This window comes from Enhydra lutris, unplaced genomic scaffold, assembly GCF_002288905.1.
Source record: "Enhydra lutris kenyoni isolate GAN:26980312 unplaced genomic scaffold, ASM228890v2 scaffoldscaffold5, whole genome shotgun sequence".
Lineage (NCBI taxonomy): Eukaryota > Metazoa > Chordata > Mammalia > Carnivora > Mustelidae > Enhydra > Enhydra lutris.
Genome location: NW_019154089.1, coordinates 43205790 through 43222178, shown reverse-complemented (window position 1 = coordinate 43222178; position 16389 = coordinate 43205790). Strand labels below are relative to the sequence as shown.

The following is a 16389-nucleotide window of genomic DNA, read 5'->3' as shown; positions in this document are numbered from 1 at the left end:
CCTCAGCGTTCTGAAAGGTCAATGAACATGTTTGAAGTTAGAGATATTCCTAATGGTGGCAATGTTAGTCTCCAACTGTGGCCAAGCACACCGTGTATTCTGTAACCTAATTCAAAATTGAAAGCACCAAAATACAATTTGGATCTATAAAATGGGACTTGCTATTTAATCTCCATAACTAATGATTAACAATTTAGATGCAGAAACACAGCTCATGAAAGAAGTTTTGGTTGGTGCTATTCAGTAGCTCACTTGAGTTGCCTTTTAAAATCAGAGTTTTGTTTCCACTGAATCCAAGAACTCTTCATAAAGTAGAGAAATACATACATATCAAAGGAATTCAGTAAAAGTAGGTTAAAAATAAATGATCTTACAACAACATTTTAAATCCTTTAATGATTTAAAGAAAGGAAGACATATAACACTGAATGCTAAACAGGTCTTTTGAACTTCTCTTGGGAATTTAGATAGATATTTAATAGTAGATATATATTTATATATTGTACATTTTGCATGTAGGCCAGAGCTGTCTAAAATATCTCTTCATAGTAGGCTATAGGAATCTATCAGGAGATAGAATAAAATAAGATCTGAGGAGATTCTCAGTTTATTAGAGTATTTCTTTCTGCTTTGACAATCAGCAGGGATCATAAATTTGAAGCAAATCGTGGCTTTTCTGCCTCTGGGTCTGTAGTTAAGACTGAGGAAGACTCTCTCGGAAGAGCAGCTGCTGGTGGAGGGGGTGCGGGAGGGGCTCCTCGGTTAGGGGGAATGGCTCCCGAGGACATCTGTCGGAACAGGGTGACTCGCGGGGGGACGGTGCCCCTGCCCCCCGCCTGCAGGCCCGGGCCGTGAACGGCGGTCACGGGCTGAGGGATGGAGGCCAGGGACTCGCCCACAGTGGGATGAGGTCTGGAAATGAGAGTGGAAACCTCATGGGGCAGCGAGGGCTGCGAGGCCGACAGGGGCCTGACTTCCCGGGTCAGGCTGGCGTTGTGCAGCGCCTGCGTGCTCCTGTGCACTTCGTTTTTCGGCGTGGAGCTGCCGGGCGTCTGCGGCTGCGGGGGCGGCTGCGGGGGCTGCGGGGGCGGGGGCTGCTGGAGCTGCTGCTGCTGCTGCTGCTGCTGCTGCGTGAGGGACAGCTGGGACGCAGTGGGGGAGGCATAGTGGAAAGTTCGAGTGGCCAGCGGGCTCTGTACGGGAGGGCTGCAGACCGCGGTGGTGTAGGAGCAGGGCGAGAGGATGGCGGACGGCTGGGGGGTCTGCGTGCTGGGGCTGGGGGAATGCAGGTTGCTGTGGGACAGACTGGTCGCTGTGTACACCGGCGGAGACTGTGTCCTCATGCGGGAGGTCGGAGTCGTGGTGGAAGAGGTGGAATTCAGGGCTGTCATCTGGGGGTAATTGATCGGAGCGATCGCCTGCACCATCTCCCGGTCGTGCTTCACTATCTGCTTCAGGATCTCGTTCTCCTGATTGTTGAAAACGCCAGTGTTCAGATCCTTCTGGAACTTCTGCAGAAGAATGGAATTTTTCTTTCCTGTCAGCGGAACAAACAGAGCCACTTAGAAAGCTGCAGAGGACGGAAGACGAGCCCAGGGGAGAGTGGCTCCTGGAAACCCAAGTACGCCAGTGTTTCGCGGAAGACGCTTGAAAGCCAAATACTCACCTTTAGGCGCCAACGGAAAGGTGGCTCCTGCCCTTCACGCTTCCTGTATCTCTCTGGAAAATCTTACCTTCTATGCAAGTCAGGTTGAAGTCTGTAATAGATGGCAAAAGCCATCTTACAGGAGAGAGGGAGATAGCGGACGTGAGGGCTACTTAGAAGAGTGGGAGAAGAAAGGGTACTTGGATCAGGATGAGACTGGAATCAAAATTTAAGTTTAAAGCTACCTTTTTTTCAGGAAACTACTATGGAACACTTACTATGTGACAGGTACCCTACAGAAGACTTTAGACAGACTTACTGTGTTTAATCCTCAACTCTTGGCGGTAGATGTGTTTATAATCCTATTTCACCCATCTGGAGAAGGGGACATAGGAAGGTTGGAACCATGCCCAAGAGAAGCTGGTTACTAAGAAACAGGACTGCGGAAGGAAAACAGCAGATAAGATCGCAGACCATTCCTAAGAACCACGAACCAGCTGCAGGCATCGGTGTGACGGGAGCACCTTCTAGAAATGCAGTCAGTTAGGCTCCCTCCTACGTGGGGACTGAGATGCTGCATCTTACTGAGATGCTCAGGAGATTGTCACATGCAAATCTGAGGAGCCCTTGTGGCAAGTCTCTGCCTTTGAGGCGTGCTCTATGCCAGGGGTCCTCCACCAGACATTCATAGTCTTCTCATCTCTGGGGCTTTGAAAAATACTGATTTTCATCTGGTCCCTAGTAATTAAACCACAATAACCAGACATGGGGGCCAGATTTCAGATTTCAGTCCTTTCAAAGCGTACTTCCTCAGAGGACTTTGATGCACCAACAGGCTGAGAACACTTCATAATCCTTCCTTTTCCAAAAGGTCTTGGTGAGGATTAAGGGGCATCGCGTATGGCAGGTTCTCAGCTCCCTCTAGAACCTCAGTAAGCAACACCTCTCCTTCCTGCCATTGTCTTTGGAGTGCTTTGCAGTAAGTAGACATTCTCTGGCAGGATGATGACAGAATCAAAGTTAGATCAAGGAAAGGGGAAAATTAGTGACTTTTGGTGACATCATTGATAACATAATTCCCAGATAAATATCGTAACTGAAAATGAATGAATTTGCCATATTGCTAAATAAAGTTAGAGTTCGAAGGAATACTTTTTAGTGGAAATATATGTTATAATTTACTTGGATGCTGGCAAACTATCATTTTAAATGATTGCCGAAATAAATGTTCCTCCTTATAGAACTGTTCTAATTTTCTCAAGAACAAAAGCTCCTATATCCGTAATAAATATAAATGCTTATTTAGCATATTGCCTTAACTAAATATGGTCTATATATATGAGCAATAGCACAGAATGAAGGAAAATATTTCTTTGTGATCCTGTGAATAGTCAACATTTTGTAATGTAAATATCTGTGAACTTGTGGAGAAATAAAGATTTTAATGCACTGTTAGAATTTTATAAGGATCAAAACTGCAAATGCTTGGTGCTTATTAGCGATTTTATTGCCTGTGTTATTGAATGCAAACCATTTCATGCAAACTTTCTTATAAAAATTAACTGGAAAAAGTTAGATGAGAGTGAAGCTGATCAGAGTAACAGAAATTCTTTATTAAAATATCCTGATTTTCATTCAGGAGGGTATGTGAAATGGTGAGTGCTGTGAAGTGTGTAAGCCTGACGATTCACAGACCTGTACCCCTGGGGCAAATAATACATTATATGTTAATAAAAATAATTAATAAAAAAAATCCTGATTTTAACACTTTCTCTAAAAATGTCTAGCTGGCTAAGCAGAAAAACGCATGTGTTCAGAAATTAGTCTCTAGCTCTACCGTGAGCACTCACATACCACAAAGAGGTAAATTATTTTCAAATTAAATAAAGATGCTTTCAGGAATGCCCACTTTTATGGGCACTGTCTCTCTCGACACTATGTCCTATTATCTGTCTAAACTGTCAATATGAATTTCTGATATGTGTGTTATGTCTAATGATAATGTCCAAATACTACCTTTATTTCTCCTAACCTAATTTCAGAGCCTAATGCATCTGTCATCCCACTTCTGTAGAAGGAAAGATACAAAGTGCAGAAGAAAAGCTGACATAAGATTACATCAATCAAAAATCCTTACCTTTAATAAGAATGAAGGACTTGTTTACTTCCAAGTGATCCCAGCCCCATCTCGTTTGAGATCTTTGATTCCTGCATCCCTCCCTACAACCTCTCTTCAAGAATATTCATTGTGTACTACGTACTGCGAATGCAATAGTGAATTAGACGTGATCTCTCCATTTACAAATCTTAGCATCTTTAGAGCAACTGCAATAACAGAAGCAGTATTGTGATGGAGGAAATTCCTAGGGGGATGGGAGAACATACCCAGGTTACTCAGCCTAGGATTAGGAGCCGGTTAGGAGGTCACAGAAGATTTCTACAGGGAAGTGATGTCTAAACTCAGGTTATGACAATGGAGTAGAGGTAAGCAAGGAAAAGAGGCAGAGCATGGTAGGGTGGGGGAAGAGGATTTAGGTGTAGAAAATGAATGCATACACCTTCTCACATCAGAATCTTCTAGCATATCTTGGGAAACTAACAGCAAGCCAATCTGATCTAACTTGACTATAGCAATTCTTCAAATCTTTTAACTAGTGTAACTAATATAAGGTCTAATTTATATATTCTTATTGGAGAGCAGAGAAGCCTGTAAAATAAGTTGATGTTTACAAAGTAAAGCATCTAAGTTAGGTACTTCTAGCAAGGCTTTTCCTGCTTGAGTCTGTATTACAAACGTTTCCAGAAGTTTCTACAGAGACAATTAAAATGTACAAGTTTTCAGTTCTCAATATAAAACTAAAAATGAAAAGTTGATAATTTTTTTTTAAAAACCCTGCAGTAAAATTATTTGGTTTGTAATGTAGACTCATGCTATTATATTTTTAGTTCTATTTTAGTGCTACCTAAAATTTTTATCATTGCTTTTTACCTGAAGATTCAAATTGTTTTGTCATCACTGGGGAAATCAGATTGAGCAGCTAATAAAAATAGAGATGATTAAATAAACCCAGAATACTTAGATGAGAGAGTTAGAGAGTAGAAATAGGGCTAGAGCTAACTGCTAGTTCTATGCTAATTAATAGACAACCTATTATAGCATTTAGGACTTAGGATTGCAAATATATATCAGTCCACTAAAGTATAAATTGTACACAAAAAAGGTAGAAAACGGAAGAGAGTACCTATCCGATCTAGTCGGTCAATGGCAACCGTCTCGAAGGCTCGCCTCATCATTGGATATTCCTCTAGGACCTCGTTGAAGTTGTCCACAGAAAGTGAATAAAGACGACAGTATGTATCAGCTCGAACACTGGCAGTGCGGCGGCCCTTGGTCAGCAAGCAAATCTCTATCAAACCAAGAGAGAAAGACTTGTTTGGTAATTTACTTTCAAAGACCACCAAGACCCACAATTAAAAAAAAAAAAAAAGTCTCATGGTGTCATCAACCAACGATTGGCAGCATTTCCTATTTTATCAGTAAATTCCTTCTGGCAAAAATATCCAATTGACAATACTTAACCTTAAAATAATATTCATTGTTAAACAGTTAAATCTTTTAGTTCAAATGGAAAGCTGAAATGGAGTTATCTATCCTTCAGCCCTCATTCCAATCCATCTGAAATAACAATAAAAATGTAAAAAAGAGAATCATTAGTCCACAACGGAGTTGAACACTGGAAGAAACTGTAATCAGGGCGCCTGGGTGGCTCAGTCATTAAGTGTCTGCCTTTGGCTCAGGTCATGATCCCAGGGTCCTGGGATGCAGCCCCACATTAGGCTCCCCGCTCTGAGGGGAAGCCCGTTTCTCCCTCTCTACTCCCCCTGCTTGTGTTCCCTCTCTCTCGCTGTGTTTCTCTCTGTCAAACAAATAAATAAATTCTTAAAAAAAAAAAAAGATACTGTAATCAGACAAAATTTTTATTAAGTTTGGAAGGCAAAAAGCAGATCATATGATATAGATAGAAACCAAAGTGAACCCACACACTGGCCTAGAAAGTCCTATGATCAGGAAAAACGATCAGGTTTTGGGGAATGCATTCAGGCATGCCTTACATAAGGGGGATCTCATTCCCAATGAGATGGGTATAGAAAACTATATTCCAAATTCACAGAGAGGCTTTCTATTTCAATAATTTCTAAGAAAAATTCTTTTTGGAAAATTAGATTTCCAAAATTCAGTAAAGCAAACATTTACAAATTTGGATTTCCTTAGTTTCTAACTTAAATGAGTCTACAAGTGATAATTTTTTATTTCATTTCTCTAAATTTATTAATTAAACTCTATAGATTTTGATTTTTTAAAAAAATTAGAAATATTTTTAAGAAATTTAGTTTCAGGATAACCAGTTTGAAAAAAGAAATGGCAGAAGTATTTTTTAATACACAATTTCCTAACATAAGGAAATAATAGCAAAATAATTATTGAAAGAGGCCTAAATGCACACTTTTCTGAACTTTTTAAGTAAGTTCTGTTCACGCTGATAAACACGGTGAATAAATTATGTGGTAGGCATTATGCATTTGATGTTAGGGCTGGAAATGTGAGTCAAACATATTATCTACTTTTTGTTATTTCTATACTGATGATTTAAAAAAAAGATTTCTTCTTAATTGAGAGTTCATTTCAATGCAATCTGGTAAGAACAATAATACAGACTGTGGGTATTCTGGAAGTATTAAGAAGCACATTTGAACCAATCTGGGAAGATAGCATTTTAGGAAATGCCACTGAAGCAACCACTTATGTTGTTGTTCACGCTGGTAAACATGTAAATTTAATAAGTAATATTGTGAAGTGTTCACGTTTGTGTGCATGCATGCATCTGTGTGTAACAGTGTATGTAGAAAGATGAATCTATATTAAACATAAAGCATATTATCACATCATGGAATTTGCTGGTTACTCTAAAGAAGGTAATAAAAGAAGTATTTTTTAGCACTACCCCCCAATTAAATTCCTGTTGGTCACTAAAGTACTAATGCTATATCATATAATTTATAATTGGGACATTATGGTGAGTAAACTGATGGGAAACCCATTACTGCTAAGTGTTGCTTTCAAATCTGTGCAACTTGTCATGTAGAATGGTTAGGCTATAAACCTCATGGAAAATAACCAGTGAGATGTAACAGAGATCTTAAAAAGTATACATAATCTTCAACCCAGAAATTTTACTGGACAATCTAACCCAAGGAATACTCTATAATTAGAGCAATGTTGGGAGATGGAGTGGAGAAGTGAATTGGGGGAAATCGGAGGGGGAGACAACCCATGAGAGACTGTGGACTCTGAGAAACAAACTGAGGGTTTGGACGGGAGTGGGGTGGGTTGGGTGAGCCATGTGGTGGGTATTATGGAGGGCACGTATTGCATGGAGCACTGGGTGTGGTGCATAAACAATGAATGCTGGAACACTGAAAATAAATGAAATAAAATGGGGGAAAAAAAGAACAATGTTTACATGGTAATACATATTTATTTAATAGCATCTGAAAATGTGAGCATGCCCTAAATGTTTAACAAGTCAAGATACAACCAAGTACATGGCCACTAGATGAACTATGTGGCATTTATGAAAAGGGAAGCTTTTAAAGTCAGTGTGATAACCATGAATGGTCATGAAAGCTTGAGTGAGAAAAGGATACAAGATTGTAATTACAGTCAGATAAAAATGATCATAAGGATAATAATAACATCTACCAATATGCCTTGCTCCAGATGAAAAACACTCCTTTATGCAGATGTGCATTTTTTCAATGTCTCTTTATATAAATTATTTTTATTTTGTGATGTGCAAAACTTATTTAAAAAACTAGTTATAAAATTAACATCTAAGTGCACAGAGTAGGAAACAAAAAACAAGATATGAGGGAATGCAAACCTGTTAGTAGTGATTAGGACAGTAGGAGGTTTCCTCAACTTTACCTTCCGTTCTTTTTCATATAGTTTTGTTTTGGCACTTACGTTTTTAATTTCCAAATGCTTTCCATTTTCCTATGTTTATTGCTTTCTCATTATATCCTTTTCTTTCATTATAGATGTAACGTGCACTATCTCCTGATGGGTGTTAAGAGTTCTGAATATGAATGACACAAATATGCTACAACATGGACAGACCTCAGTATGTTTCACAAACATAAGTGGAAGAAGCAAGACATGAGTCCACATGTTCTATGATTCCATATATATGAAGTATCCAGAGAAGGCAAATCTAGAAAGACAAATTATTGGTTGCTTGGGAGAGTTGGTGAGAAAGGAGATTCACGGTAAATGGGTCCAAGAAATCTTACTGGGGTGATGAAAATGTTCTAAACCTGATTTATGGTGATGGCTTCATAATTTAGTAAATTTAATAAAAAAATTAAATTGTACACTTGACATGGGTGACATATATGTAAAATAAATTGCAATAAAACTATGAAAGTGAAAAGAGAAACGGGCTTTTGTTTTTATATTTTATATATATTTTAGTGCCCTTCTGTTTTCTAAATTCTTTCTCTCCACTATTTCTGCCTCTGTGTCTGAGCTTTTCCTTGAATGTTTAATGGTTTCTTCAGGTAATCCATTGACATCCTTCCACATTTAAGGATGAAAAATCTGGTGATGTGGCGTAATTTGTTGATTTGGAGTTTCTCTTTAGAGCAAAGGGATAGGCAATTTGTTCTCTTATTTCCTTAAATTCTGGAACGGGGAAGGCTTTACTCTAGGGTCACTAATAAGTCCTAGTTGTCTGCCTTCTTCACCTGCTTTCAAAGAAGAAACTCAGGAGAATAAAATGCCTGGTTACAGGCTGCTGGGCAATGTGGAGTGAGGGACAGATAACACTTTGTATCACATGCAGTCTTGGGTAGGGCCCCTGTTTTCTCCCTCACTTTTCATTTGGCTCTCTGTAGTCCTAGGGTCTCAGCTGGGAGCCATTCTTGGGTTCTGCCAGGAGATCTGCTCCTTCCCTGGCTACAGTCTTTCATATGTATATTCCAAGTTCCCTCTACTTTCCCTTCAAGTTTCATCAGTAACCAGCAGCATACTTAAAACAAATTTTTGGCTTAAACAACTGAAATTTTATGTTATCACAGTTCTGGATAACTGTTTGTTATTGTTTCCTTAATAAAATTCTTCAGCCATTAATTCTTGGCAATAATCTCGTAGTGAGAAACAGAACAAACGAAGGTGTACTCATTAGCAGAGTGAAGGTGTACTCACTGGTCAGTGTGAAAATCACTTTGAATAGTCCCTCCTTTTAAAGCTCCAAAGTCTTTGTTTCTACCATGAATAACAAAATTAATACATGCCAACAACTTAGCAATGAAAAAAGCAGACTTCTGATTGGAAAGGAGTCTTAGATGTCATGAAATGAATTTCTAGACTCAGTATGTGAGTGGAGCAGCTGCTTCTCTGTGAATTAATTTTTGATTATTACTAAGTTCTTTTGGAGATCTGCTTATTGAGGGAAGAGAGTCCTGTGTCAGATGTTACAGAGTTTTTGTGTATTTTCTGTGTGTGTGTGTGTGTGTGTGTGGATTTGGGTTTGGATAAAAAACATAAAGAAAAGCCATTTTATTCATCTGTATCTCATACTATCCTTGAGGTTCCTAACAAATTATGGATATATAGTTTGTCACTACTTTTATTTTCTTGTATTGGATTTTCTAATTGTTTCCTTAAAATTACTTATCTCCCTCACTGGTTTGACATTTTAAAGACAGCAATTATACAGTGACATTGTTGTATCCCTCCCGGAGACTACAACCTTGAGTTTTGAACCCAGAGAAAATTATTTTAAAATGCTTATGAGTACATCAATGATAGTGGATGAACCCAAGGTCCACACTAAGTTCTATTCTTAAGTTTTCAACAGTGTAATATTGGTTTTCCTGCGAGGTATCTCCCCTTTGTAACAGAACTTGCCAAATGATTTATGTGCTTTCGCTAAGCAACACAACACATCTTTGTGGGTTTTGTGCAATATCTGTAATGAAGAAAGTATCTAGACTGCTTGGTAATATTTTCTTCAACGTAGATGATATTGTTTCTCAACAGGTAGAAAACTAACTTGCTTTTGGGTGCTCAGATGACTTCACACAAAAAGTAAAGTTCACAATGAAATAAAATTGAAATCCCAAAGAACAAACTAAGTGTATCTTACAGATATAAGTTTTTTTTAAAAGAATATTATGACACATTTTCTAGACCATGTTGATGTTCCAATCTTCCTACTTCTCCTTGTTTATTTACTTTTCAAGAACTGAACTGGGAATTTCCCAGTGGTGCTATCACTGTTTTAAGAATTTCAGTGCAAATTTACTTGGAAGTAAGTCCCTTTAGCTGGATATAAATTTCTAAATTATAATCCAGAGCACAAGTATTTGGGGACTTGACATATTAATTTTAATTTTCTATGATTCTCCTGGTTTTTTTTTTTTTTTTTTTTTTTTTTTACAGGGTAAGTTATTTCACTTATTGAAGAGGAAAACTGACAGTAAAGCAACCTACCACAGGCACATTGGAAACTGTTTTCAGTTTCAACATTATAAAAAGTTATGTTTCAGGAGATTAAATTTGACTCACCACTATACACACACACACACACACACACACACACACACACACAGACAGACACACTTTTAATAAACCTTAGGTTATGAGATATAGTCAACTACTCAGTGTTATTTTTGCAGACATCAGTTAACTTTATAAGCATTTCAGTGACATTACTGATACCTATACAAAGTCATTTTATAAATGGCATCAAGAATTTTGCAACTCAGAAATATTTCCATGACCCCTAAAACAGAATTTGACATTGCAGTAACACAGGAACTTACCAGGGACTTATGACAGAAATTTGTATGGTATTATGTTTAACCTGAGTTTCTAGAATTTATAGGAACATTTGTACTTGGTTGCTCGTAGTAACCTAAGCAAGAAGCTGCTTCCTTTTTTTTGTATCCAAGATCATGAAATAAAAGTAATTCTCTGCTGTGTATCAAAATACTAATTTCCTCTAAATTACTTAGGCTCCTAATCTAGTGTCTCATAGTATGTGCAAGAGGAAATAACACTTTTTTTTTGTTTTCTTTCTGTATCTGTATTTGTAATCTTTCTATATTTATACTAGTGAACTAGGAAAATGTCAACTCTTATAGCATAGGAGGTGGTAACATCTGGCTTAAATCAATCTGCATATCAAGCTTGGCTGGTAGAAGCACTTGAGATGTCTGTCACATGGATTTGAATAGCAATCGAGGGAATTTGGAGTAGAATAGAACATTAAATAGATATAAATTTGTAGTATTGATGTATTTTGAAATATTTCATGGGGCACCTGGGTGGCTCAGTCAGTTAAGTGCCTTCAGCTCAGGTCATGGTCTTGGGGTCCGGGGATGGAGCCCTACATCGAGATCCCTGCTAAGCAGGGAACCTGCTTTTCCCTCTCCTTCTGTTGGCCCCCTGCTTGTGCTCTCTCTTCCTCTCTCTCTCTCTCTAATAAACAGGTAAAATCTTTAAAAATAGAAATATTTCACATCTTTAATAAGCTTCTGAAACAGATTGGATATAACATATTTCCAAATTCAGATATTACAAAAGAAGAGTTATGGTAGTCTAATGAAAACAGAATATCCAATTTTGCTTTATTTTCTAAGGATACAACTGATTATTTCAGTTCTCACAGACACTGTCACATTTGTACAACTATTAGCATCTCCTACCACTTGTTATGCAGTCATTTGTATCATCTAAAGTTACTGCTTTGCCAAAAAAATCTTAGGTCTCCCCCATATGTTTGGTCAATTCATCTCTCTTAAAGTAGAGCATTTAGGGTGATCACCTGCGGCTCTGAATATTGGCCTAGTAGTGGCATTTCAGACAGGTTAAGCATTGGCAAAGCGGTTACAAGGATTAACTAAAATAGTGCTTACAGAGTGCCCGGCACAGCCTAGCACAGTGTGAGCCCTCCTGAGACACGCATGCCTTCCTTTCCCGCTTAAGTTCCCTCTCTTCTTACTGTATTATTTTTCCTTGTGATTTTGACTCTACCTGCTGGAACAAAGGAAAAAGTAATATTTCATATACCAAGTAACTGTTCAAATTTGTGAAATATAATTATCATCTCCCACACCTTCCACCCTCTTGTAAACAATCTGTTCACCAACTAACCATCCCAATTCCATAGACTTATCTCAAGTGAGATGATTTCACACCCATGGGCACCCTTCTTAATTATCTTTGTCTCCACTCTGCTTGATAATTGTGCATCTTAGACCCTATGGCACATTTTCAGACTTACTTGTTTACGTGATTATTTCTCTAAACTAACTAATAAGGTCTTTAATGAAAAGTACAACCATCACATTTATAATATCTAGGGCTGACTGTGGATTTAGTCACATGATATCATTGTGGTTCAAGAAATGAAGAATGAGTGAATCAACGAATAAATGAAAAGTAGAAATGACGGGACACCTGGGTGGCTCAGTTGGTTAAGCCGCTGCCTTCAGCTCAGGTCATGATCCCAGGGTCCTGGGATCGAGTCCCGCATGGGGCTCCTTGATCAGTGGGGAGCCTGCTTCTCTCTCTGCCTCTGCCTGCCGTTCTGCCTGTGTTTTCTCTCTCTCTCTCTGACAAATAAATAAATAAATAATATCTTTTAAAAAAAAAGTAGAAATGACTTACAGCAGTGTGCAAATACGTTTCATAAAACACAGTGCTCACACCTGAGTACAACATTCCAAATAGCCATATCTTTTTGAGGAGCTTTGACCCCATCCACCAGAAGTTGCATTACTCATATCTTTTATCTGGTTCCTATTGATTACAAACATGTTTGTGACATGATTCTTTCATTCTGTTGGATATACAGATGTTCCCATTAAGATTTATACTTCCCACTTCTAAAACTCTCACCCCTTACTGTTCCTGATGATGGATGTGTCTTTAAATTCTACTGTGACTTCTTCAACTGCCTAATGTCTGCATAAAATCTGCTTTACACAATACTATTTATAAACTGTTATCTACTATATATTTATACTACTTTTCTTTCGCAGTTAAAATACTTGATGGACTATCTCAGTAATTTTCAAAATATCTGCTGGGTAGAAAAAAAGCAATCAATGCCAGCCCCATGTTAGTCCATGTGACATACAGAAGAAAAAAAGGGATCTGTTATGCGATTGGAACAAAAATCACATAAAAAATATCAAAGCTAAGAAGGGTAAGACCATACATTTCCTGATTTCTATCCATCATTAAAAATCCACCGGACCACTCCAAATCTTCCCTTTTGATTTTAAATCTACCAACACTCTTTTTAAAAGTTAATCAAACACCGTGAATTATGAATGCCTTTAAAAAGCAGTCAGCTTTTAAAAAATTCATCAAATGATTTTAGCTCTTAGCTACATCAACTGTGTTTTCTTGAAGTGATATCTTGACAGCTCTGTTTTCCTATGTGGTTTAATATGCTTACACAAAATGAAAAAGAAAAAGTACAGCAGAAATAATAGTCTAAACAGAAAATATATTCACTAGATATTTACGAGGCAAGTCTACTACAGCAAAACAATTATTTATCTCCAAAGCTTCCCCTAGGTTCTCTCTCTCTGTCTCTTTCAGTCATCTATACACATACACGTGTGAGTGATAAAATAGGGATTTAAATAAACATTTTCTTGGTTTATTCAATGTAACAATGAATGGCTAACTGATTCATATTGGAATCTTCAGTGCAGTGCTTCCCACACTTTAATATGCATAAGAATCCCCTAGATGTCTTGCTTAAAAGCAGATTAGGATTTCCTGAATAGGGGGGTGCTGACAATGCATTTTTCTAACAAGGTTTTAGGTGATATCAGTGATGAACTTTTTTGGGTGTGGAGAAGTCTTGTAGCTGTCAGACTTACATCTAAAACAGGGTTCCTTGTTTAAAAGAAATTGGAAAAAGAGGGCATAAAGGAATGGAAATTAAGGGATGGTATAAATTCAAGTCAACAAATGATTTTCTTATTGCACCTTGAAGGAAATTATGGGGTACATTAAAAAACAAAAACAAAAACAAAAACAAACAAAAAAAACCCCGCAGAGTTTATAGTTCATTAGAAATCCAAACACAATATATAAACCAAGCTTGAGGATAATTCCCAATCTAAAATGTCTGCTAGGGATTTTAACCTGATAAAAATCTAAAAATCCAGATAATACATCATCTGTCGGAATAGATTTCTGTGTGCTTTTGGTGACAAGAGAAGGCTTAGATAGGCTCTGAGAACAGTGTAGGAGTTGCATTGCCCAGGCCATGAGGATGCGGAAGACAGAACGGGATGGGAAGGAAGATGGAGTGGAGCAGTGTCCTGCACACAGGTTCAGAGGAGAGTTTGGGTTGGGGCTCCCACAGGACTGTCGGAACAGCAGTCTCAGGATCATAGGAGTTTGAGCAGGCAGAGAGAACAGCACTCCGCAGGTAAGGGGTTTGGTCTTGACTGACGATATTATTGCAAGGCTTCTGAAGGAAGGGAGTTGTGTATAAAGTATGGTTTTAGGGAAGAATAGATGGAACAGAGCTGAGGAGTTCGGTCTCTCTGGCTGTCCTGCCATACCTGGGAAAAACATTCAGCCTCTCTTTCTCTAGAAGGTAAACTTGTTCTCTTTCACATCTGTTGTGGGAGATCTACATTTGGCTTGTAAAATGGATGGGGGGAGGGGACTCCTAGTAGGTAAAAAAGATTTGTAAGGAAGTTTCACGATTACAATTCGGGTATGAGGTGATGGGGATACGCCTCAAATAAAGCTGTAGCATCCAGAACAACAGTGACCTCTTTGAAGAATTACTGTAAATGAGGTTTCAAAAGAACTTGAAAGGTGATGAGGGATCTGTGAATTCTGAACTAGATGTAAAGGCAAACCACTAGAGGGTGTCTGCTTAGAGTGAGAGAAGATAAAAGGTTGTTTTGGGAAAAAAGGCAAGCAAAACTTAGACATCCAGAGAAAAATCTCATTTCATGAAACACTTTCTGACATGAAGCCAGGAGCTCTTTTTTGTAAAATTGGTTAGAAGTAGTATTTGTGTTGTGCGTCCGAGTTGCTAAGCCTTCATCACGTAACTGAGTATGTGTATTTTTATAGGTGCGGCCATGATTGATGCCTGCTTAAAAGACAGGCATCCCAAACCTGGTCAGCAGCCCACAGGATGGCCTGGCTGGAGAACTCTTACCGATGGGGATGCTTTATGTTGGATTGTGACTGATAAGCCCAATTATACCCTCTCATGGGGAGCCTGAAATTGAGGAATGAATAGGTAGGAAAGTCAGGGATGGCCTAAGTTATGGGAATGGTGAATTTTCCTAAAATGGCTCCTGCGGTACTGGAATTGCTATGGGTTCCCAAGGGCCATTCTCTCTTGCCACAGAGTCAGCCTCTGACTTTCCTGGGTGTTTTTCTGTGCTTCTTTCTTCCCATGTTCCCTCACAATAGGCTCTACCACCTCAGCTAACCCGAGCTTGACTCAATGACACTCAGCCCGCAAGTGCCTGACTCATACACTTCTCCATCTGGGACCTCTTTCCAGATATTCATTCCTGTCCATTTTGTTAAAAGCCTCTACCTTTTCTATTCTTACCCACTCTTGAGAGATTACGGTGAGTTCTTCAAGACCAGTTCATGAGTAGTCACAGAGAAGCCTTGAAGTGAGTAGAAAACTAACATCCTACCTACAGAGTTTCCATTTTCTACTTCTGAATACTCCAAGGTATCAGTAGAGAGGTCAGCTGGAAATCTCTTTTTGGCCAAAGTAACAGCAAAAATGTGTGAGGCAAACGAGAAACCCTACTACCATCCCCTTACCCAGAAAACAGGCACATTCACAAATTAATCCTATCACATGTTAAGTATCTGTTGATACCTTCTTCCTCCAAGAAGCATCGCTCTATATGACAAGTAAGCAAATTCAAGATAATAATTACAATAATAAAAATGGTACTTAAATTCTGATTTAAAAAGTTTGTGTGTAAGTTCAAGTATGTACTAATGATAAAAAATAATCCACATCAATAATCAGTTGGTTTAGTTACAGTAGCATGTATTAAGTGATAGGGGTAAAATGCATATGCATTAAATGAATAATAAGTAAAATATATTTTACAGAATGCTTTTGTTTATGTTATTCAGAATGAATTAAATCTGGGAGAATGGCTAGTTTTAAAATAAGAGGATATATCAGGATTCCTATAGCCAAATCCAACCTTCACATTTTTGCTGTTTTTTGTATTATATTAAGCATAGTTTTCATGTTTTCAAAGGTTTCTTAAACAATAAATAAATTAAAAGATGAATATGTAACAGAGACCATACATGGTCCACAAAGTCTAAAATAGTTACTATTTGGTTCTTTATAGCAAAAGTCTGCCAACTTCTAGGTTTTATAGACTTTCCCCTACCCCTTCTAAATAGATGACCTTTATCATATCTTAGTCAAATAAAATCTGGAAAGAATAGCAGTCAGTGGACTAAAGATGCATACTTTATGTTTTAGCTTGTGATTTCAAACAAAGTGAGCTGAAGAATTGGGTCAAACGCCCCAACAGTTTATCTAAACTACAGTAAAAAATTCCTTCCTGACCTACTTGGTCAGTATGATAAATGGACTTGAGGAAACTCTTCTACCAGAGATGGTCTGACTCTCATCTTG

The 16389-nt window shown here is 38.2% G+C and overlaps 1 protein-coding gene across 1 annotated transcript in view; it reads right to left on the bottom strand.

Annotated features, from left to right (window-relative positions):
- Nucleotides 1–647: 647 nt before the first annotated feature.
- LOC111141179 (hyperpolarization activated cyclic nucleotide gated potassium channel 1) overlaps nucleotides 648–16389 on the bottom strand; it is a 396704-nt gene continuing 380962 nt past the window's right edge. The window contains exons 7-8 of the mRNA XM_022493555.1: nucleotides 4888–5052; nucleotides 648–1537 (exon numbers count right to left, since the gene is read on the bottom strand). Coding sequence (XP_022349263.1) covers nucleotides 648–1537; nucleotides 4888–5052 — 1055 coding nt within the window. The remainder of the gene's footprint in view (nucleotides 1538–4887; nucleotides 5053–16389) is intronic.